The sequence below is a fragment of the Anser cygnoides genome, chromosome W (assembly GCF_040182565.1).
Source record: "Anser cygnoides isolate HZ-2024a breed goose chromosome W, Taihu_goose_T2T_genome, whole genome shotgun sequence".
NCBI classification, from domain to species: domain Eukaryota; kingdom Metazoa; phylum Chordata; class Aves; order Anseriformes; family Anatidae; genus Anser; species Anser cygnoides.
The window spans coordinates 9199762-9225502 of NC_089911.1; the positions used below are offsets into that span (position 1 = coordinate 9199762).

The 25741-nt window shown below is 44.5% G+C and overlaps 1 protein-coding gene across 1 annotated transcript in view; it reads right to left on the reverse strand.

The window, feature by feature from the left end:
• Positions 1–25306, reverse strand: part of LOC125181591 (microtubule-associated protein 1B-like) — a 66309-nt gene extending 41003 nt beyond the window's left edge. The window contains exons 1-3 of the mRNA XM_066987367.1: positions 24982–25306; positions 17127–17228; positions 2602–2684 (exon numbers count right to left, since the gene is read on the reverse strand). Of these exons, the coding sequence (XP_066843468.1) occupies positions 2602–2684; positions 17127–17228; positions 24982–25153 (357 nt within the window). The 5' untranslated portion in view covers positions 25154–25306. The remainder of the gene's footprint in view (positions 1–2601; positions 2685–17126; positions 17229–24981) is intronic.
• Between the last annotated feature and the right edge of the window lie 435 nt (positions 25307–25741).

Genomic DNA, 25741 nt, shown 5'->3' on the forward strand with positions numbered 1-25741 from the left:
AAATTGATTCTGGAAAAGTGCTGAGTCTGTAAATGTAATAGAAGCAACTGGCTGTCAGGAAAAGGTGTTCTTTTTGCAATCCTTGAAATTTAAATTGGGAAAAATGATTGGAATACATCAGTTTTTATACTTACCCAATTCACCAAGGCCCTTATTAGGAAGGGACTTGCTGGAAAAAATTGTATGCAAAAATTTATTTTGAACAAGGGAAAATGGAAATAAAAGTAACATATTAAACTCTGAAGTTTATCCCTGGCAAGTCCGGAGGAAGCTCCAGACAGGACTCCCTGGATGGATGTAATTATGAACCAAGTGTATCCAGGAGTTTGGGCTACAAGAATACCTGAGAGAGCAAAGAATGCAGTACCTGAAAAAAAAAAAAAAAAAAAAAAAAAAAGATTTAAAGGAAAATGCTCCCAGGGTATGCCAAAAGCAATACCCACTAAAGGTGGAAGACAGAAGGGAAATGGAAGGAATAATCAGTAACTTTCTTAAATATGGACTATTAGTAGAATGTGAGTCAGAATATAACACTCCATATAGGCCCAGTTAGAAAGGCAGATGGAACCTATATTATAGTCCAGGATTTAAGGGCCATCAATGGAATCACAAAAGATTTATATCCTATAGTAGCCAACCCATATAACCTTTTGACAAAATTAGAAAACAGTCAAGTTTGGTTCACGGTACTAGATTTAAGAGATGCCTTTTCCTGCCTGCCCGTGGTGACTGAAAGCCAGAAACTCTTTGCCTTTGAAAAGGAAAATCCCAATAGAGGATGAAAAACTCAGCTTACTTGGACAGTGTTACCTCAGGGATTCAAGAATAGCCCCACCATATTCAGGAACCAACTAGCCTGTGATCTTGAAGCTTGGAAAACCCCTTCAGGAAAAGGGGACACTGTTGCAACACATAAGTGACCTGTTGATAGCTACTGAAGAAGAAAAAGAATGTGTAGAATGGACTATTAGTTAACTAAATTTTTTTGGCACTAATACTGTGAACCCAGCCTCTTTCCTCAGTAACAGAGTTTCCAGATTACCCATTCATGATTGCATCAAGACCATGGACACAGTATACTCCAGCCGACCAGATTTAAAGGATGCACCCCTAGAAGATGCAGAGGATTGGTATATAGATGGCAGCAGCTTTGTCCGCTAGGGAGTTCACCTCACAGGATATGCAGTAACAAACATCAGCCCAAACGGTGGAAATCATCGCCTTGATAAGAGCTCTTGAGCTAGCAAAAGGGAAAAGAATTAACATTTGGACAGACTCAAAATATGCCTTTGGTGTGGTGCATGCACACGGGGCAATTTGGAAGGAGAGAGGACTTTTATCTTCCTCAATTAAACATGCAGAAGAGATGCTGAAGTTACTCCAAGTGGTATACCTGCCTCCTAAAGTTGCCATTATGTGCTGTAAAGGACATCAAACAGGGGATACTGATATTGAAAGAGGAAATAGATTGGCTGACGCAGATGCCAAAGGGGCAGCAGAACGGGCATCTGAGAGTCAAATTTTGGTACTAGTACCAGGAACAGAAAACCAGGCATTAACAAAAGCCTTAGAAAATGAAGTAGAATATTCTAAGATCGATAAGCAATTAATTGAAGATGTAAATGGAAAATGTTACCTACAGGTTTAGTGCAAATAAATGATGGGAGAATCGTGATATCCTCCAAACTGTTATATCAGATGGTATTTGAAGAACATAATAAAACGTGCTGGGGAGCTGAAATAATCAGATTTTAAGTAGAAAATGGATAGGACCTAATTTGTATACCATTGTCAGACAGGTATCGAAACAATGTGTCATATGTCTTAAAAATAACTCACAGACAGGAATCAAACTCCAAATGGGAACAATAGAGAAGGGAAATGTTCCTGGGAAACAGTGGCGAATTGATTTTACAGTTAATGCAGCTCCTGTTGATACTGAGTCAGAAGGACATATGGTTTTCTCCCTGGCAGAGTAATAGAACCAGATCTGAAATATTTTATGAACAGATGAGCCAAACCTTTACTATGTTTAGTTAGATAGAAGGAAGTCTAGAAACTTTGTATCTCTAGCGTCACCTTACCCACTAATTAGTCAGCCTTATCTATAAGACCATACAGAACTCTATCCCAGGATGGGGGAGGAGGTCAAGATAACCCAGGCCTGGAGGATGTGTCTGAAAAAGAATAGGTGAGGAACTCATGGTATGCATAGGTCCTTGGATATGTAAATGACTGATCTTAGTATGCATGCCTAAATTGACTATCGATGACCACCAGAAGACCCAGAAAGACCACCAGTAGAAACAAATGCGCATGCATCAGGTACATTTACATATTTTAATGAGTCCCGTGAAATGGTATGAATATGTTGATTCTTTCTTGGAAATCTAATGAATATGTGTATTCTGATTGTATATAACCCCTGTAGCTTGAACAATTCAGCACGCACAGTAGGTGGAGCGATCCCCTGTGTGTCCGGCGCCGCAATTAAAGAATGCCTGCTTTCTAAAACTCCAAATTGAGTCTTAGAGAGTTTCTTTGATTGACTTTTACGGTAACACTATGGTCCATGCAATAAAATATTTCTGACTGACTTACCTCAGTACTAACTGCTTCATCTGAGGGATTGATCAGGACTACAGTTTCTAAGACATTACTTCTATGGTGAAGAATTTTCCGACCTGCAAGCACAGAGAGGAAAAAATAAAAGAAAATTTAAATTAAACCAGCCATCCAGCATGGTTTAAACCAGCACTTTCCATGAGCTAGCTATATGTCCCACCATTCAGTAGCTCTCTGGTAACCAAGAGCATCACACACTGGCCACAGCAGCTGAACTGGCTCATGTCTTCAGAAATATGATATCATGTTGTCCTGTAATGGAACAAACTCTCCCTTGGAAAAGAAGAGGTATTGTCTATGTTTAAATAAACATCCCTATAATCAAGTATCATTTATGTAGTACAGGACCCAAAAAAATGTTTATCATTTAACCTAGGCTCCCTTTGATCAGGGACAAAATACTCCTTCTGTAAGAAACAACAGAAAGTTGGCAAGAGAAAGTAGCCTTAAGTTGTCCTTAAGTGACATGTGACCATATATGGATTAAAAAGGGTTAGGGTACTTCATCAGAAAAGACCACCAAAGACCACCAAGGACCCCCAAAGAAAGGAAGGCATGCACAGAAGGTCCTGAAAAGGAGCCAAGAAGTACGACGATAAATATAATCAAGAAACTGGCATTAGGTGTGCTTCATTTGTTGAAAATCCAACAAGCACCCAGGCCTAAATAAAAGCAATAGCTCTCCTGAGTGTGTGAGAATTGGATTATTGCACACCGGGCAAAGGATCCGCTTTTTCAAACAACAGTCCTAGGGGCCAGAAACTCCAGAAATTCAAGGCAATGAAAAAAAACTGGCAATAGCAATGGGTCCTGCCCCTTCTCCCTGACAGGAGGACTCCCTGTTACTCACCTTGGTCTCACTGAGCTGGTGCGGATCAGGGACTAGAGTAACTGTCACCAGCTGAGCATATGGCCCTGTATTTTTATGGACTTATCTACACCACAGATATAGCTGAGACTACACAGTCCTGTAACATGCACAGATGGTTTTAAATGAGGTTTTCCAGGAACTATTAGCAGCTTAGCCACAGCAGCTGGAAAGTCAGCAAGGGCTGCAAACTTCCCCTTGTCCTGGTTTCAGTTAAGACAGAGTTAACTTTCCTCCTAGTAGCTGGTAGGGTGCTATGTTTTGGATTAGGATGAGAAAAGCGCTGATAACATGCTGATGTTTTAATTGTTGCAGAGCAGTGCTTACACCAAGCCAAGGACTTTTCAGCTTCTCGCTCTGTCCTGCTAGCGAGCAGGCTAGGCGTGCAGCAGGAGCTGGGAGGGGACAGACCCAGGACAGCTGACCCAAACTGGCCAAAGGGGTATTCCATACCATCTGACGTCATGCTGAACAATATATAGGGGTGGCTAGCCGGGGTGGGGGGCCGGCTGCTCGGGGATAGGCTGGGCATCGGTCAACGGGTGGTGAGCAATTGCATTGTGCATCACTTGTTTCGTACACATTATTATTATTAATACTATTATTATTATTATTATTATTATTATTATTGTTGTTATTATTATTTCCCTGTCTTAATAAACTGTCTTTATCTCAACTCACAGGCTTCACTTTCCCATTTCTCTCCCCCCATCCCAGAGAGGGAGGGGGGAGGGTGAGCGAACGGCTGTATGGTGTTTAGCTGCCAGCCGGGTTAAACCACAACAGTTAATATTCCAAGAGAAGTAGAAAATGCAGTTATACCAGCAGTATGGGAAACAGATGTACCAGGGAAGTCGAAACTGGCACAACCGGTAAAGGTGGAATTAAAGGAAGGAGCCAAACCTGTTTGAATCAAACAATATCCACTTAAGATAGAAACTAGGCACGGGAATGGTGAAAATTATTGACAAATTTCTCAAATATCAGATTCTGGAAGAATGTAAATCGGAATACAATACTCCAGTTTTTCCAGTAAAGAAGACGAATGGCGAGTTTTTTGTACAAGAGATTTGTACAAGATCTTAGAGCAATAAATGAAATAACAAAGGATATTCACCTGGTAGTAGCTAATCCTTACACATTGTTAACATCTGTGAGAGAGAAATATAGATGGTTTACCATGATAGATTTAAAGGATGCCATCTTTTGCATACCTCTTGATAAAGATAGTAGAAAATTATTTGCCTTCAAATGGGAAAACATATTGAAGTTTTTGGACCACATATGGTAACAACTGTTTTAGAACAAAAGGGGGGGCCACTGGTTATCACCCAGCCGGATGATCAGGCAATCAGGCAATACTAACTGAACAAGATGACATAACCTTGAAAACGACTAACCTGTTATATCCAGCAGTATTTCTAGGAACTGTTCCAGAAGAAGGACCGTTGGAACACAATTGTGTGGAAATAATCGAACATACGCCAGCCACAAAGATTTGAAGGATGTACCCCTTGAAAGGTATTCAGTGGGAATACCACACTCTGTGGCACCCACAAAGCTCAGGGAAAGTAGAAAGGATGAATCAAACAATAAAACAACAATTGGCTAAGTTAATGATCGAGACACCGCTGCCCTGGACGAAATGCTTACCATTGACACTTTTAAACATAAGAACTAAACCACACAGTGAGACTGGATTATCATCATATGAAATGTTATATGGTATGCCTTATTCTCAAGGGATGCCCCTAGGGAACAGTATAGTTGAGGATCATAGTATCCAGAAATACATAATTACCATTGGAAGGAGATTACAGGAGCTAAGAGAAATTGGGATGATGACTCAGACACCACCTTTAGGATTTGCTATTCATAAAATACAACCAGGAGACAAGGTCTTAATAAAAACCTGGAGAGAAGAATCATTGAACCCCCGATGGGAGGGACCGTACCTTGTTTTACTTACTACTGAAACAGCTGTGAGAACAGCAGAAAGGGGTTGGACCCACGCATCCAGAATAAAAGGACCAATAACTACCGAAGCCTGGAGGGTTGAGTCCACTCCTGGGGAACTGAAACTGAGACTAAAGAGGAACTAATATTCTGGCAATGAGGTTCTGCATGAATTAAGAGCACTGGATAAAGAGGACAAGGCTGAAGGGAGGAAAGTGAGAAGGCAAGACCAGGGTAGGACCCTCCACTGCGGTGTGTATGGTCTACCGAGGGAGGCAACCCCTATGGGTATTGACCGCCGAGTGAGAGTGCCTCGACCGGACTTCTCCCGCGCTAAGATCAGGTTGTCCTGAGAAAAATAACATGAGAACCTTTTGAACCCATAATAAAATTGTGATTAGTTTTTCCAGGAGCTGGATCACCCCGAAGGGCTGAATGGTAACACAAGCTCTGAAAGCGGGCCCAACCCCATGATTGAAGGTTTTTCCCACACTCTGATTGTACGTATGCATAGGCGTACTCGGGTTTCTTATGAATACGTAAAAGCAATGATCTATATATTTAGAAAGTTCGACGGTTGTGTGTGCGTGTTGGTAGAGCGTAGACTCCCCGCGCACCCAGCACTGTTTACTTGCCTTTTATAAATATTACTAAATTCAGATTGAGTTTGTAAGGAATGGTCCAGCAATTCGTGCCACTAAGGGATTTGAAGGGTTAACATTGAGGCCTGGGTTTAGGTGATAAGAGAACAAACGGATTTCTTTAGAGAAAAACTGCTGACTCTGCATGGACGTGCAGTAACTTCTGACAGCCGGCCAAGAGACCACCAGATAAGGAAGAAGAATATGAGCCTCCCATCCGAGCAGCCCCCGAGAGACTACCAGAGACTGATAAGCAGGCGCCCCTGGGAGGACTTCGGATTCGGGAAACCAATTATAATAACCCTGCCTCTTCTAGAAGTAGTAATGAATATGTATTAGCCTAGGAGTATAAAAACCAGCTGCCTAACATAACAGGTGTGCGTCCTGGTGGAGCAGAGACTCCCGGCGCACCCAGCGCTGTTTGCTTGCCTCTATTCGTTTAATAAATTGTAAACTTTGATTGTTATCCTATTTGGGACTCAGTCATTTATAACAAGTTGTATCTTCATTTATAACACAAAGATACGTGGTGGCCACCTGACTCAAAGCCACCAACTTTGGACTTCACTGAAGTTGCTCCAAGTCTTATCTGGAATCTTGGAAGTGATCACACACTTGCCAGAAGGCAAATATTTTGGGATATCACCAGAGAAGGAGGTGACCCGTGCTGAAGAAGACGCACTGTATAAAAAGCCACCAGAAAATAAGAAGCAATATGCCCTGTTCACTGACGGGTCCTGTCGTATTGTGGGAAAGCATCGGAGGTGGAAAGCTGCTGTATGGAGTCCTACACGACGAGTTGCAGAAGCTGCTGAGGGAGAAGGTGAATCAAGTCAGTTTGCAGAAGTGAAAGCCATCCAACTGGCTTTAGATATTGCTGAATGAGAAAAGTGGCCAGTTCTCTATCTCTATACTGATTCATGGATGGTAGCAAATGCCCTGTGGGGGTGGTTACAGCAATGGAAGCAGAACAACTGGCAGCGCAGAGGCAAACCCATTTGGGCTGCTGCATTGTGGCAGGATATTGCTGCCCGGGTAGAGAACCTGGTTGTAAAGGTACGCCATGTAGATGCTTGCATACCTGAGAGTCGAGCCATTGGAGAACATCAAAACAACCAGCAGGTGGATCAGGCTGCTAAGACTGAAGTGGCTCAGGTGGATCTGGACTGGCAACATAAAGGTGAGTTATTTATAGCCCGATGGGCCCATGACACCTCAGGCCATCAAGGTAGAGATGCAACATACAGATGGGCTCGTGATCGAGGGGTGGACCTGACCATGGACACTATTGCACAGGTTATTCATGATTGTGAAACGTGCTGCAATCGAGCAAACCAAGCAGTTAAAGCCTCTTTGGTATGGAGGACGATGGCTGAAATGTAAATATGGAGAGGTCTGGCAGATTGATTACATCACACTCCCTCAAACCCGCAACGGCAAGCTCCATGTGCTTACAATGGTGGAAGCAACCACCGGATGGCTGGAAACATATCCTGTGCCCCATGCCACCGCCCGGAACACTATCCTGGGCCTTGAAAAGCAAGTCCTATGGCGACACGGCACCCCAGAAAGAATTGAGTCAGACAATGGGTCTCATTTCCGAAACAACCTTATAGACTTGGGCCAAAGAGCATGGTATTGAGTGGGTGTATCATATCCCCTAGCATGCACCAGCCTCCGGGAAAGTTGAACGATACAATGGATTGTTAAAGGCTACACTGAAGGCAATGGGTGCTGGGACATTCAAACATTGGGATACGCATTTGGCAAAAGCCACCTGGTTAGTCAGCACTAGGGGATCTGACAGTCGAGCTGGACCTGCCCAATCAAAACCGTTATATGCTGTAAAAGGGGACAAAGTCCCTGTAGTGCACATAAAAAATGTGCTGGGGAAGGCACTCTAGGCTACTCCTGCCTCAGGCAAAGGCAAACTTTGGGATTGCTTTTGCTCAGGTACCTGGATGCGCTTGGTGGGTAATGCAGAAGAATAGGGAAATCGGTTATGTACCTGAAGGGGATTTGACTTGGGAAGAGAATAGTATATGATTTGAATTGTATGATGTTAATTGCTATATAATACTGTATGTCATCACTACTATGATGGCTATATGTCCTATTAATGGTATGTTGTGGTTTAACCCGGCTGGCAGCTAAACACCACACAGCCGTTCGCTCACCCTCCCCCCTCCCTCTCTGGGATGGGGGAGAGAAACGGGAAAGTGAAGCCGGTGAGTTGAGATAAAGACAGTTAATTAAGACAGGAATATAATAATAACAATAATAATAATAATAGTGATAATGATAATAGTATTAATAATAATAATGTGTAAGAAAACAAGTGATGCACAATGCAATTGCTCACCACCCGTTGACCGATGCCCAGCCTATCCCCGAGCAGCCCGGCCCCCCACCCCGGCCAGCCACCCCTATATATTGTTTAGCATGACGTCAGATGGTATGGAATACCCCTTTGGCCATTTGGGGTCAGCTGTCTTGGGTCTGTCCCCTCCCAGCTCCTGCTGCACCCCCAGCCTGCTTGCTGGCAGGACAGAGCGAGAAGCCGAAAAGTCCTTGGCCTGGTGTAAACACTGCTCTGCAACAATTAAAACATCAGCATGTTATCAGCGCTCTTCTCACCCTAATCCAAAACATAGCACCCTACCAGCTACTATGAGGGAAAATTAACTCTGTCCTAACTGGAACCAGGACATGGTATCACACTAACAGTCATGTAGATAACAACGAGTGAATGTTATTAGAACTGGACAAGCATAGCGGTGTGTTGTAGCCAGAACAGGCTTCAGCATGCGACGATCCAACATCACACGCTATCTGATCTGCCCTGAAAGATTGTTGTGACAGATGGAGCTCAAAGTCAGTCATGGACTACACAAACTCAGTGGACATTTTATATACATATATGAAAAGTGGTGATTAATTATCATAATATTATAATGGAAAGTGTGGGACCCGAGTATTGCATAAATGGTATGGACTAAGGGGTGGATATTGTCCTGGTTTTGGCTAGGACAGAGTTAATTTTCCTCCTAGTAGCTGGTAGGGTGCTGTGTTTGGGATTTAGGGTGAGAATAATGCTGATAACACACTGATGTTTCATTGTTGCAGAGCAGTGCTGACACTAAGCCAAGGACTTTTCAGCTTCTCACTCTGTCCTGCCAGTGGGCAGGCTGAGGGTGCAGCAGGAGTTGGAAGGGGACAGAACCAGGACAGCTGACCCAAACTGGCCAAAGGGATAATACATAGCATATGACGTCATGCTGAACAATAATATGAGGTGGCTGGCCGGGGTGGGGGGAACCGATGCTCACGGATAGGCTGGGCATTGGTTGTTGAGTGGTGAGCAATCACATTGTGCATCACTTGTTTTGTACACAGTAGTAGTAGTAGTACTAATATTATTATTATTATTAGTTTCATTTCTTTTCTGTCTTAATACACTGTCATTATCTCAACCCGCAAGCTTTCATTTTTTTCCTGATTCTCTCCCCCATCCCCCAGAGGGAAGGGGGAGGGTGAGCGAATAGCTGAGTGGTGCTTAGCTGCCGGCCGGGTTAAACCAGAACTGTGTGACATCATATGGTATGGAATATCCCTTTGGTTGGTTTAGGTCAGCTGCCCTGGTGATGTTCCCTCCCCACCTCTTGCCCACCCCCAGCCTGCTGGCTCTTGGGGGTGTTAGAGGGAGTCCTGATGCTGTGCCAGTATTGCTCAGCAGTAGACACAACACTGGTGTGATACCAATGCTGTTCTAGCTACAGGTGAAGAGCACAGCACTGTATGAGCCGCTGCAGGGAAAGTTAACTCCATCCCAGCCAGATCCTGTACACCTGGAGACTCAGCAGAAGTTCCCTGTTCAACCACGCAGGTCTTCTTCCCCGCCAGCTCATCTTACAGCACATGGGGACAGCCTGCCTCTGGGCCTTTAAGACTTCCTTCTTGAGGAGCGTCCAGCCTTCCTGGACCCCTCTTCCCTTCAGGACTGCCTCCAAAGGGACCCCCCATACCAGTGTCCTGAACAATCGAAGTCTGCCCTCCAGAAGTCCAAGGTCGCAGTTTTACTGACCCCCCTCCTGACTTTGCCAAGAATAGAGACCTCTACCATTTCGTGGTCACTGCCCAAGACAGCTCCCGACCACCACATCTCCCACCAGTCCTTCTCTGTTCATGAACAGTAGGTCTAGCAGGGCACCCCCTCCAGTAGGCTCACTAACCAGCTGGGTAAGGAAGCTATCTTCCATGCACTCCAGGAACCTCCTAGACTGCTTCCTCTGGGCTGTATTGTATTTCCAGCATACATCCGGGAAGATAAAGTCCCTGTCCTGGTTTCGGCTAGGATAGAGTTAATTTTCCTCCTAATAGCTGGTAGGGTGCTGTGTTTGGGATTTAGGATGAGAATAAGGTTGATATCACACTGATGTTTTAATTGCTGCAGAGCAGTGCTTACACTAAGCCAAGGACTTTTCAGCTTCTCGCTCTGTCCTGCCAGCAGGCAGGCTAGGGGTGCAGCAGGAGTTGGGAGGGGACAGACCCAGGACAGCTGACCCAAACTAGCCAAAGGGGTATTCCATACCATCTGACGTCATGCTGAACAATAAATATGGGGGGACTGGCCGGTGTGGGGAACCGGCTGCTCGGGGATAGGCTGGGCATCGGTCAGCAGGTGGTGAGCAATTGCATTGTGCATCAGTTGTTTTCTACACATTATTATTAGTAGTACTATTGTCATTATTATTATTTTCCTTTCTTTTCTTTCCTAATAAGCTGTCTTCATCTCAATCCACAGGCTATCATTTTTTTTCTGATTCTCTCCCCCATCCAAGAGAGGGAGGGGCAAGGGTAAGCGAACGGCTGTGTGGTGCATAGCTGCCAGCTGGGTTAAACCACAACTGCCCTGCAGAGGGAACTCGACAGGTTGAATCGCTAGGCAGAGGCCAATGGGATGAAGTTCAACAAGGCTAAGTGCCAGGTCCTGCACTTTGGCCACAACAACCCTATGAAACACTACAGGCTCCGGGCAGAGTGGCTGGAAAGCTGTGCAGAGGAAAAGGATCTTGGGGTGCTGGTCGATGCTCGCCTGAACATGAGCCAGCAGTGTGCCCAGGTGGCCAAGAAGGCCAACGGTATCCTGGCTTGTATCAGGAATAGTGTAGCCAGCAGGACCAGAGAGGTGATCGTCTCCCTGCACTCTGGTAAGGCGTGCTCTGTTTTGGGCCCCTCACTTCAAGAAAGACATCGAGGCCCTGGAGCATGTCCAGAGAAGGCGTACGAAGCTGGTAAAGGGTGTGGAACATAATTCTTATGAGGAGCAGCTGAGGGAACTGGGGTTATTTAGTCTGGAGAAGAGGAGGCTCAGGGGAGACCTTATTGCTCTCTACGACTACCTGAAAGGAAGATGTGGGAAGCTGGGTGTTGCCCTCTTCACACAGATAACCACTGATAGGACAAGAGGTAATGGCCTGAAGTTGCACCAGGGGAGGTTTAGGTTGGAAATTCCAAAATATCGGAAGTCAAGCAGGCAGGACAGAAGGTTGGCTTGGCTGACCAGGGATCTTCTTCTGGAGCTTAGACATAAAAAGAAAGTGTATGGCTGTTGGAAGCAGGGTCAGGCAATGCAGAAGGAATACAGGGACGCTGTTCATTTTGTACGGAGAAAATTTGTGCGGCCAAAGCCCAACTAGAGTTGAGGATGGCCAGGTCTGTGGGAGACAATAAAAAGCTCTTTTAAGAATATGTGAACAGAAAAAGGAGGAGCAAAGAAAACATAGGTCTGCTACTTGATGGGGATGGTCACCTCACAGACAAGGACATAGGCAAAGCAGAGACGTTTAATGCCTTCTTTGTCTCCATCTTCAATGCTGATGATGGGCTTTGGGACCCAGGGTGCCCTGAGCTGGAGGACCATGACGGTGGGAATGACAAACTCCCAACCAACCTTGAACGTGTGCGGGATTTGCTGCTCCACCTGGATCCATACAAGTCCATGGGTCTGGAAGGGATTCATCCCAGGGTGCCTAAAGAGCTGGCTGACGTCATCGCGGGACCTCTCTCAATTATTTTTCAATGGTCTTGGGAATCTGGAGAGGTCCCAGTTGACTGGAAGCTAGCAAATGTTGTGCCAGTTTTCAAGAAGGACAAGAAAGAATACCCTAGCAATTACAGGCCTGTCAGTCTCACGTCAGTGCCTGGTAAAATTATGGAGAGGATGATCCTTGAAGCGCACCTGGGGGACAATGCAGTCATTGGTCTCAGCCAACATGGGTTCACGAAGGGTAGGTCCTGTTTAACTAACTTGATTTCCTTTTATGATAAGATCACCCATCTGGTCGATCAAGGGAAACCAGCTGATGTGATCTTTTTGGATTTCAGCAAAGCTTTCAACACAGTTTCCCATAGGATCCTACTGGACAAAATGTCCAGCATACAGCTAAAAAAAAAAAACATTATAAGATGGGTGAGCAATTGGCTGACAGGCAGGGCTCAAAGGGTTGTGGTAAATGGGGCCACATCAGGCTAGCAGATGATCACTAGTGGGGTCCCTCAAGGCTCCATTTTAGGGCCAGTCCTCTTCAATGTGTTTATAAACGATTTGGATGTGGGACTATAGAAGGTGTTTTGAGCAAATTTGCTGATGACACTAAACTGGGAGGAGCTGTGGACTCTGTTGAGGGTGGAAAGGCCTTACAGAGAGATCTGGACAGATTGGAGAGCTGGGCAACCACCAACCCGCATGAAGTTTAACAAGAGCAAGTGCCGGGTCCTGCACCTGGGACGGGGCAACCCTGGCTATATGTACAGACTAGGCGACGAGATGCTGGAGAGCAGCCCCAAAGAGAGGGATCTGGGGGTTTTGGTCGATAGCAAGCTGAATGTGAGCCAGCAGTGTGCCCTGGAAGCCAGGATGGCCAACCGTATCCTGGGATGCATCAAGCACGGCATTGCTAGTCGGTCGAGGGAGGTGATTGTCCCGCTCTACTCTGCGCTGGTACGGCCTCACCTTGAGTACTGTGTGCAGTTCTGGGCACCACAGTACAAAAAGGATGTGAAACTATTGGAGAGTGTCCAGAAAAGGGCTACGAAGATGGTGAAGGGCCTAGAGGGGAAGACATATGAGGAGCAGCTGAGGTCACTTGGTCTGTTCAGCCTGGAAAAGAGGAGGCCGAAGGGAGACCTCATCGAGGTCTACAGCTTCCTCACGAGGGAGAGTGGAGGGGCAGGCACTGATCTCTTCCCTTTAATGACCAGTGATAGGACCCAAGGGAATGGTGTTAAGCTGCAACAGGGGAGGTTTATGCAGGAAAAAGTTCTTCACTGAGAGGGTTGTCGCACACTGGAACAGGCTCCCCAGGGACGTAGTCACATCACCAAGCCTGTCAGAGTTTAAGAAGCGTTTGGACTGTGCTCTTAGTCATATGGTCTGAATTTCTGGGTAGACCTGTGCGATGTCAGTAGTTGGACTCGATCCTTGTAGGTCCCTTCCAACTTGGGATAGTCTGTGATTCTATGAAATTAGGAGACATTTCTTCTCAGAAAGAGTAGTCAGGCATTGGAATGGGTTGCACAGGGATGTGGTGGGTGGGATCCCTGGGGGTGTTTAAGGAAAGTTTGGACTTGGTGCTTAGGGACATGGTTTAGTGGGTGACATTGGTAGTAGGCTGATGGTTGGACCAGATGATCTTGAAGGTCTTTTCCAACCTTAACGATTCTATAACCAATGACAGATCAACTTCACAACAAAGCGGGCAAGTGCAGCAGTAACTGGAGCTAAGCTGGCACTGGCATCCAGAAATCCTACTCCACCTGTCCTGACCACTTTGGCAGATGAAGCCTAAAAACAATTCCTATGGACATTTTGGGATAGGCCCATGGAATGGAAAAAAGTACCTATATATCTGTTAAAGGACGGGGAACAGTGGTGATGGGAATACAAATATACTAAATATGCAGAAGCTGATTTTGACACACATTATGGAATAAGTGGTGGAGGTTGTACTGGGTTTGGCTGGGATGGAGTTAACTTTCCGTGCAGTGGCCCATATAATGTTGTGCTCTGCACTTGTAGCTAGAACAGCATTGGCATCACACCGATATTTTGTCTGTTGCTGAGGAGTGCTGACACAGCATCAAGACTCTCTCCAACCCCCCCCACAGCCAGTAGGCTAGGGGTGGGCAAGAGGTGGGGAGGGGACACCACCAGGGCAACTGACCTAAGCCAACCAAAGGAATATTCCATACCATATTATGTCACACTCAGCAATACAAGCTGGGAAAGTGAAGTTGGGAAAGGGGAAGGAGGAGGGGGGCTCTCCTTATGAAGATGTCTGTCTTCCCAAACAACCAACACATCTATTGAGGCCCTGCTTCCCAAGATGTGGCTGAACATCGCTTGTTGATGGGAAGTAGAGAATTTTTTCCCCCCTGTGCTTCTGCACAGCCTTTGCTTGTTTTTTTTAATTCAAGGGAAAAGAAAGAATAAAAAATTATCCTTATCTTAACCTGTGACTTTTTTTTTTTCTTTCAAGCACACTTTTTTCTCCCCCTCTTCTTTTGAGGAGGGGGAGTGAGAGAACAGTTGTGGAGTTCAGCTTTCCAGCAGGGTAAAACCACCACAACACTGCAGGCATGTGGTGTGGGGACAGATTTGACCCCATTTCCTCCAAGCTTCCTTTTTAAGAATGACTCATACCCTTCACATTGAAACACGGACTGAGCTGGTGGTGCATAAATAAAGAGGCTTCAGTCAGTAGTCAAACCTCACTACAGTAAGAGCTGTGCAGACACACTAAATGCCTCTGCCCTTCCTCAGGAGTAAACTATCCCTATTTTCGTGTTACACAAAGAGTTCAGTCTCAGAAGGCTGCAGAGAATTAAAAAAAGCTGTTTAATTACATCCCATCTGACATGCCATACACTATCCTCTCACCTTGGATGAACACTTTCTGAAGAATTTGGGTAGCTTCTTATACAAGGAATTTCTGAATTTGAGACCATAAGAAAATATGAACTTACAACCATCGTTTTAGTATTTATGTTGCCAGTTTCATAGATTGAACACTCACCAAAATTCAACATTTGGGCATTGTAACAAATGAAACATTCTAAAATTTTATGAACATATGGCAACAACAACAAAAAAAGCTCTCCTTCACATCAAACAGTAGAGAAAACACAGAGGACCCTCATCAATTTTGGCAACTTATTGTTTAAAGATTGAGCAGTGCTGAAAAAACACATACATTACTGGTTGACATAGAGATGTTGATTAATTCCAGTCACATGCAATTAAGCTGTAATTCAACACAATGACAGGCTCAGACAGGTCTAGACAAACAAGAAAAACAAACAAAAAATACAATTCCTAAAGGATTCTATAATATTTCTATAGAAAGAAAAAAAAGAGGCGCATAATCTTTCATTTACCAAATAAAAGTAGAGTATTTAATTCATGCAATGCTATCAAGAGATAACATCTTAAAAAGAAAGCAAAAATTATTAAACACACTAGAATATTTTTGCTGAAGAAGCAGCATAGGATCTTTTTTCCCCCTGAAGTTTTAAAGATGAAGTTTTGTACATGTTAAAGATGAGGTATACCACACATTGTATTTCTTAAAGATAAATTTTGTTAGTTTCACTTACCAGAATACCCTCTCTGTAAAACAAGGCAATGGGTGTCACTGAAAAGTTGAATTTGCATCACTGTATTTAAACTGAAATAAGAGATGTATTCCAGGACTGAGTTTACTTCCATGTAATTCAGTAACTACACGTCTTGACCCTAAATCTTCAGAGTATTCACTAGATCTGTTGGTTTTCAAACCAGGGAAAAAATAGAGGCATATCTTTTCCTTAAATCTGGCCATGTTTTACTCTTTATAGCTATGGGCAGATATGACAAAGTCTGCTATAATCTATGCTGCAAAAGGAATAATTAGTTACATAAGACATTTTGGTACATTATACAACACCATCAGGTCAGTGCTGTCATGTTAGCTAGACATCACGATCTCTTTGTCAACAGCGTATAGTAACTGACACTAGGAATGTGATATAGTAGTATGATACAACATTTCATAGCCCTTTTCACCATACTTAAGAGATGTTGCTGAAGCTGGAATTTATAACGTTTATTAGTACTAGGTTCTACTGGTCAATGTGCACATGGCCACAATGATTTCACCAATGAAAGCAAACTGTACTCGTTTGAGAAGGCTATATATTTTTATATGAAAACCAAGATTAATTTTCACACATGCTCACTCAGCATTTGTGTTAAAGTAATGAGATGTTAAAACTTACCAAACACTTGAGTCCCATGCAACCAGAACAAAATCAAGTTTTACACTTCAAACTTTTTTTTAATTTTTATTTTTAATTTTATGAATCCTCTAAAAGAAGGACAGCCTTGAAAAGGAAGCAGATTTAATCTCATGAGTCCTGTAAAATGTTAACTTTCTCATAAAAAACAAAGATCCTGTAAGTCAAGATAGACCCTTCACCCCTCAGCTTTTTATACCAAGAAAAAGTTCCAAGCCATTGAGGGAGAAACACAGCTTGAGCTACACTTGTACAACAGCTGTGACACCATTTCCGGCTCTGTCAAACTGTAGAGCTAAGCTTTCAGGTTATTTTTTGTATGTGCTCTACCTACCACAATAAGGAACAGCTTAAGTCTCCAGGACTAATAGATTGGCACTACATAAACTGTTCAGTCAAAAAGTAAGTTTCAGTTAATTTTAATGGTGCCCCAAAACTAACATGTATTACTAAAGTAATCATGATCATATACACATCAAGCTAATGTAAAAGACTGAATATTTTAAAGTTTCATTTAAGTGACAGCTTCTGTAAGTGACATTTACTTTTGTCAGAAAGTTAAGACAAATTTAAACCATATTTTAAAATAAAGGAAAAAAGTATTCATTGTAAAGAACCAGAGAGAAAAATGGGCCATCAGATACCTAAGCATATTTATTAATTCTCCTCTCAAAAAAACTGATAAACTTCCAAAAACTCACCTTTAACTTCAGGAGAGAATCGAGCTGAATGGCGAGACACAAAAAGTTTCAGTTCTTGATCTAAGTTGCACTCAATCAAGTTTGTGTCCCATGACCGGATTCCTAAAATTCAGAATACAAAACATCTAGCTTGACATATGAACACTAGAAGTTTCAATTCACTATTACTCAGTTTACATTCTTGTTATTTACATATTTCTAAATTCCAAAAACAGCCTCTCTTCCTTTCAAGCCACACAATCATCTTCTGCAAAGTGTTGAGTGCTCAGAAGAAGCACTCTGGACAGGGATCAGTCAAAAGCAAGAAGAAATTTGCCTTTCCAAGAGGTAACAGTCCTTTAAGGCCCTGCATCCTAGTAGTGACATTATGAGAAGTTATTGATGTCCCCGAATTTACTTTAGAATAGCAATTTACAAAATTGTAGAGTGAATCACTCAGGAGATACTTTAGCCACATTCCACGACCACTTTATTTGTCCTCCTGTGAAAAAAGAGCGTCGTCTAGCATGTTGTAAATTAATACTTAAATATGAAGTATTAAAATGCTGACCTCTTCATTCAAAAGCTTTGAAGCATCCCATATTTTAAATTAAAATTTAAGTGATCTTTTATTTATTAAATATTAAAATCTAGTTTTGAGATTTAAAAATAGATCTTTTTGATCTTTTTCTTTAAAAATAAATAAATAAAAATAAATATCACATCTTTATTCCCTACAGCTTCCCCCCCCAGCTACTTAAAAAGTGAGACACTTGACATATAATGTGAACATAAAAAGATATTTTGAAAGCAGACATTTTAAGGACTGAAATTTGACTGGGGAAAAAGAAAAAACTTCACAGCAGCCAAAAGATAAACATATAGATTCCTACCATAAGATTTTTATGAAAAAACAAACCAAAAAAAAATAAAACCTCCAACACTACTAACAGGAGAATATGTTTTAACATTTTTCTATAATTTTCTTGTTAAGCTTTGAAAAATAATGAGTAGGCAGTTGCACTAAAGGTAAGCCTAGGTACTGCTGCGATTTTGATTCCTAACAAAATGCCATTAGACTTATACAAATCAACTGGCAAATATAGAATGGAGTGCAGGTGAGGAAGGATCTAGTGGCCCCTTCCCACATGCCCGAACATGTCTTTGCATAAAATTGTTGAGTTAAATCACTTTCAGATTTGGTACCTTTTGGGGTGGAAGAAAAGCCTGAAGAGGTGCATGGCCAACCCCTTACCATGAGACTAGCACTACAGGCTGCTAACTTTCCTGTCAACACTACCTCTCATATTTTATTCTCTTTCAAGGCAGCAGAAATGTCAAGCCTCACTCTGGTAGAGGCCATGCTGTAGGGTTGAAGGATAAGGAGGAAAAAGAGGGGGAAGAGCAGATAAACCAGATCTGTACTGCTGATCTCCCATTGCAGCTCTGATGAGGTTCTCCATGCAGTTATGGATATCTGCATTTCAAGAGTCTGATCCCTCTTCTGAGATAACTCATTGAGTACTTTTCCTTGTCAGTAGGACAGTCAAGGTATGAACTAGTAGTGTATCCCCATAAGAAGCATGTGCTATTAAGTAGTTGGTATTTTAAGCTTTACATAGATTTCAAAATACAGCATTGCCTGTATGTATCTCTGAAGCTCTTCTAAAATATAACTGAACTATGATCATCTACCTCCACTTAATCACTTATGCGTCATTGTTCAGAGGCATAAGCAACAAGTATCCTTCTACAAGTCTCCTGATTTTCATTTCTCAGAAACCTCTTGGCCATATGGTATATTTGGTATCGACAGGCAAATACAGCTCAACAAGCTTTAATGTTTTCCAGGTGTTGGAATATTTGAAAAGAGGAAAGTAAAGACTATGTAATACCATGCATGTACAATGCATTTGAAAACTGATGAGTAAACTGATATTGATCATGAGGCTGATGTATGTTGAATGAATGAGTGCTGAACTTCAAGAAGCTAGAAGATAACAGGTCACTAACAGCAAGCTGGGGGGGGGGGGGAGCGCTTCAAAGTTTTCTGGAGATCAGTTAAGCAAAATTGACTACAATTCAGCAATACTGTTAATGACAGAGCCTGTCCACCATCCCTAACCACAGGGTCACAGAACCGTAGGGGTTGGAAGGAACCTCTGAAGATCATCAAGTCCGAGCCCCCTGCTAAAAGCAGGTTCCCTACAGTAGGTTGAGCAGGAAAGCATCCAGGCAGGTCTTGAGACCAGCTCTCCAGAGAAGGAGACTCCCCAACCTCTCTGGGCTGCCTGTTCCAGTGCTCTGTGACCCTCACTGTAAAGAAGTTCTTACACATTTGTGTGGAACTTCCTGTGTTCCCATTTTTAGCCATTGCCCCTTGTCCTATTGCTGCACACCACTGAAAAGAGCCTGGCCCCCATCCGTTTGCCTCCTACATTTTAGATATTTATAAATGTTGATCAGATCCCCTCTTCTCTTCTCCAGGCTGAGCAGACCCAGGTCTCTCAGCCTTTCCTCATATGGAAGATGCTCCAGGCCCTTAATCATCTTTGTGGTTCTCCTCTGGACTCTCTCTAGATCTCTTTTTTGAACTGGAGAGCCCAGAACTGGACACAGTATTCCAGATGTGGCCTCACCAGGGCAGAATAGAAAGGGAGGATCACCTCCCTCAACCTGCTGGCCCTGATCTTTTTAATGCACCCCAAGATGCCATTGGCTTTCTTGGCCACAAGGGTACACTGCTGTTGTCCACCAGGACCCCTAGGTCCTTCTCTGCAGAGCTCCTCTCCAGCAGGTCAGCCCTTAACCTGTGCTAACGCATGCAGTTATTCCTCCCCAGGTGCAAGACTACACTTACTCTTGTTGAACCTCATCAGGTTCCTCTCTGCTTAACTCTCCAACCTGTCTAGGTTTCACTGAAAGGCAGCGCAGCCTTCTGGTGCACCACTCCTCCCAGCTTTGTATCATCAGCAAACTTGCTGAGGGTGGACTCTATCCCTTCGTCCAGGTAACTGATGAAGATGTTGAACAAAACTGGACCCAGTACCAACCCCTAGGGAACATCGCTAGCTACAGGCCTCCAACTAGACTCCGCACCGCTGATCACAACCCTATGAGCTCTGCCAGTCAGCCAGTTCTCAATCCACCTCACTGTCCACTCATCCATCCCACACTTCCTGAGCTTCATTAAAAGGATGTTGTGGGAGACAGTGTCAAAAGCCTTGCTGAAGGCCACGTGGACAACATCAACTGCTCTCCCCTCATCTACCCAGCCAGTGATGACATCACGGAAGGCTACTAGGTTGGTCGAGCATGATTTCCCCTTGGTGAACCCATGTTAACTATTCCTGATAACCTTCTTCTCTTCAAATTGCTTGGAGATGGCATCCAGAGCAAGCTGTTCCATCACCTTTCCAGGGACCGGTGGTGAGGCCTGTAGTTGCCTGAGTCTTCCTTCTTGCCCTTTTTGAAGACTGGTGTGACATTGTCTATCCTCCAGTCATCTGGTACCTCTTTCCATTCTCCATGACCTTTCAAAGATGATAGAGAGTGATTGAACAATCACATCTGCCAGCTCCCTAAGCACACATGGGTGCATCCCATCAGGGAACATGGATTTGTGTGCACTGATTTTGGCTAGATGCTCTCTGATCAGATCTTCCTCAACCAAGGGGAAGTCTTCCTTTCTCCAGACTCTCTCTCTTACCTTCAGGGTCTGGGATTCCCAAGGGGCAGTCTTAGCAGTAAAGACTGAAGCAAAGAAGGCGTTCAGCATTTCCATCTTCTCAGTGTCCCCTGTTACAAGGGCACACACCTCATTCAGTAGTGGACCCAAATGTTCCCTAGGCTTTTCTTTTTATGTCAATAGTAAAAGGAAGACTTTCTTGTTATCTTTGACCTCCTTTGCCAGATTTAATTCCAAATGGGCCTTAGCCTTCTTTGTCGCATCCCTGTGGGCCCTGACAGCATTCCTGTATTCCTCTTAAGTGACCAGGCCCTTTTTCCACATTTCATAGACTTTCTTCTTTCCTTTGAGTTTATCCTTGAGCATCTTGCTCATCCGCGCAGGCCCTTTGCCACCTTTCCCTGTTTTTTTGCTCTTAGGGATGCACCAATTTGAGCTTGGAACAAGCTGTGTTTAAGTGTCAACCAACTCTCTTGGGCCCCCTTACCTTCCAACGCTCTAGCTAGGATACCTCCAAGTCGGTCCTTGAAGAGGTAAAAGTTGGCTCTCCTGAAGTCCAGGGTTGCAGTCCTACTAACTGCTTTGTTTCTTCCACACAAGATCCTGAACTCTATTATCTCTGATTGCTGCATCCTAGGCTGCCCCCAACCAGTCCTTCCTTGTTAGTAAGAGCAAGGTCCAGCAGCACATCTCTCCTCATTAACTTTCTGATACAGATGGTAGAGGAGCTATCTTCAATGCACTGCAGGAACCTCCTGGATCATGTGTGCCTGGCAGTGTTGCTAATTCAATAAATATAAGGATGATTGAAGTCCTCCATGAGAATCAATGCCTGTGATCATGAAGCTACTTCTAGCTGTCTGTAGAAAGCCTGTAGGTGGCCTGTAGTAAACATCCACAACAGTGTCACCCATATTAGCCTGCTCCTTAATTCTCACCCACAAGCTTTCCACTCATTCATCATTCACCTCCAGGTGGCGCTCGATACATTCCATTTGCTCTCTCACATGAGGGGATGTTTCACCACCTCACCTCCCTGACCTGTCTTTCCTAAAAAGGACAGCATTCCAGTCGTGAGCTGTCCCACCAAGTCTCCGTGATCACAGTGAGATCATGGCCCTGTGACCGCACACAGATCTCTAGTTCTCCCTATTTATTCTTTATGCATTGGTATACAGGCACTTTGGGGAAGCAGGGGGTACAGGTATCCCTAGAGGGATGCAAGAGGATTTCCCATAGATATAGTCACTATTGAAGTAGCTGGCCTTCTGGCTTCTGTCATTGGAGGCAGCTAAGGAACATTTGTTGCTCATTAGGCTGGCCTGGCTCATTCCCTAGTCCGTTGCAATGGCACAAGCATTGTTATTATGGACCCCACCCCCCAAGGCCTTCAGTTTAAAGCGCACCTCACTAGGTTAGTCAGCTTGTTGCCAAAGACTGCCTCTGCTAGACCTTTGTTGTGAATCTAGATTTGTGGTAGGGATAAAGTTCTGATTGATTAGGCATAGTCAAACTGCTGAGCCAGTGTCCAAAATACACCACTCAATGTAAAATAAATAGCTAAAAATGCCTAGACATACCATGCACATGGTAGTCCTAGAAGCTGAAGTTGGGATTTAGATAGAATATCCCAGATCTGCAGCTGCATGATTCAGCATTCTGAATGCAAAAATTGTACATGTACATTATAATCTAGTATAATGTATTATATTCATTATGTAACCAAATCATGTTTGGATAGAACGGAGGTAAGTCTGGAAGTAAAATTCAAGGTCAATCCAACGATGTACAGCATTAACAGGATGGAATTAACTACTGGAAGTATGACCGAGCTGGAGCTATTTCTTTCTGAAGTCTTAGGAGTGCAATGCCACTAGACACAGGACTAATCAGACAGCACACCCAGTAGCATCTGCTGAATCAGTGGAAAGAAAGATCTTGAAGCTTTCTTTTCACTCCTCCCTTATTTTTTGGTGAACAGCAGATTGGAGGATTGCCCCTTTTGCAAAAAAAACGTCATCCCAAATGTAATCATTTAAAAATGAAGAAATGAAGCTTCAAGCCATTCCTGCTTCATGATATGACTCTGCATTCTACCAGGTTGTATAGCGTCACGCCACTGTTGTGTTATCAGCAAATATTGTCTTTGACACATTGCTCTGTAGTTCAGTGCATAAATTCACACTTTTCAGTGATGACTTAAGAGATGTACAAGCGAAGACATCAAGGCAGTAATCAAGAACCCTAAACTCATTTAAGGCTCTGCTGAGAATAAAGCTTGAAAGAAGCTGTTTTGTTTTTTTTCTTCCCCCAGACTACAGCATACTTGCCCAAAAGAAAGATTAGTCAAGTCCATATTTGCCTCACACAGATAGAGCTTCAGACTCCCAGTATACTCATCCAGAGCAACACAATGCAAAATTTGATCAAGGTTTTTTCCTAGTGAGAAAAATCCCCATCAGACCGTCTGACACCAGGAGCAGTGAGGTGACTTCTAATCTAAAATGATGAAAAAGCCAAAGCATTCCCTCTGAACATCTAAAACTGTAAGTGGGTGTTATGCTTAGTGACAGGAGGTAGCAGCAACTGTATAGTAGAAGCTTCAAGAAGAGACTGAAGGGCATTTCTTCAGAGGAAGGATGACATCAGATGTCTTGAGGGTAGAAGTTTTTTGCTCTATAAATTTTATTTAATTAAAATGCAGCCAAGTCACTTCTGACAATCAAAACTTAAATAAAATTAGGAAAGTGCAATGCTGAAGAGGCTCTGAATGACAAAGCATCTACCTCAGTAGTTCTCCCTAAAACACAATAGTCACAATAAAGATGAACAGGTCACAGTAATGCTAGTTACCTGTGATGAGGCAGCCCTTTACCACAGACATGAAAAAGAAACAAGAGAAATAGCCAACTAAACCAACAATGTTTGAGAAAACAATAGAGACTATTCAAGTCCTAACTAGACTGCTGAACCACACCCACATGACAAGGCTGCTACCAGTTCCCCCTTGCGTGGTCTTTCTCCTCTCTAATGGCAGGTTTCTGATCTCTGCTTTCAACAGACCAGAACAAAATAGATGTTATAAAATCATGTTTCAATTGAGCTTAAACTATAGGGTCCAGCAACAGTTTCCTTTGTGTTTCATACCGCTATTATGGCAACAGGGTTTTTTTTCCCTTCTCCATGTACACCGCTATCTATTTTATTAGAAACTACATCAAGAACTTATAATATTTAGTTATTTCATTTGTCTCTTTCTTAAGACAGCAATACGTGAAGGTATCACAAATAAACATTGAGTCATAGCAGCCTGTAGCTGGACAATAATGAGGCTGAACACTCAGATATTAGCCTTGTACCTATATATTTTTATTTGTTTAAATATACATACGAGTGTGTATATAAAGCTTAGGTCCTGAAAAAAAATGTAGCAAATAGAAAGTCTCATTGCTGAAAGTTAGACACAATAGGCACAGATGCATTCCTGCTCGGGAAGAATTTGCTAGCCAGAGGAAAAAATCCCCGAATTCCGTCGGTTTGATTTCGCGGTGAAGGAGAACTGTTTGCTCGGGAGCCGAGGGGGGAAAACAGAAAAGCCGTCCTAACCCAAACGCGTTTTTCAGCGGCGGCGCGGGTGTCCTTTGTCCGCTCTGGGCTGCCATAGGGACTGCAGTGCGGACTGCACCACACCCACCCGTCGGTGTCTCCGAGCAGACGGACTTGGCAAGTACCCAGTTTCTGCCGCAGCTCCAGCGCTTCCACCCCGACAATGGCGAGGAGGGGGCTCACCCTCCTCGCCCGCCGCCAGCAGCAGAGCGGGGGTGGAGGAGCGGCGCATGCTGAGACGACTGTGGATCTTCGTACGGCTGGCAGCGAGGGGCCGCCGCCGTACGCCTCAGGGGGGTCAGCCCGTAGCCTCTGACCGCCGCGCCCCGGCGCTCGTACACGACCGGGCGGGGGGGGGGGAATAGGAGGGACGTGCAGTCAGGCGGGACGATAATCCCCTCATAAAATGAGAAGCGAACAGATTTTGCAGATCATGTTTGTGTTGTTCCTCCCCTAGCTCCCCACAACCAGCAAGGGGCGGACGGTAGTAGACGTGAGTGGCCGCCCGCACTCCGCGACGCCCCGGCTCGCCCCGCGGTGCAGCCGCGCCTGCGGCCGTCCTGCACCTTGCCGCCGCCTCACCTCGCTCGATGTTGGCGATGGCCCGCCGCAGATGCTCCTCGGTCACCAGCTCGCCGATAACCACCAGCAGGTAAAACTTGTTGTCCAGGAAGCGGTGCGAAAGGCTGGATGAGGTAGGGTTGGGGATGCTACAAGATGGCTCCGAGTCCATTTCCACCACCTCAGTGGCCATCGCGGTCGCCCGCTCCACCCCGGTGCTCTGAGGGGAGGAGGGCCACTCAGCGATAGATCCACAAGCGGTAGGGACTGAGATCGACTGGAAGGGTGGTGACGCTTTTATACAGAGATAGTGCAGGGCAGGGACCTGGCAACGAGGAGGAGGAGGAAGGGGGGGAGCCAGCACATCCCCGCACTGCCACTGCTGCTTTTCCAGCATCCACAGCTGATGTCATCTGCAGCAAATCCTCCCTGCGGCAGCCCCTGGAAGCAGGAAGGATACGGGATGCGAACATTGCCCTGAGGGGGTACTGTGGGGACAGCCTTGGAGTGTGCCCTGGCCTGCAGCAGGACCTGTCTGGGACTGGGGGCGAGGGCCCCTTCCTTTGGCACCCTCTGCTTTGGTGCAGTTTCCACCTCCCTTTCTCCCTCTGTGCCCTTCAGGGGTCTCACCCTCCCAGTTTGGTCATTCCGTGTTGTTTGTTCCCTCTTGGTCTTACTCTGCTGGCTTGGCCATCCCTCACTCCCCAAGGCTTTCCTAAGATCTCAGCCTGTGGCTTGGCTGTCCTGGAAGCCTGGTGGCCATGCCATGAGGAGCCACAGG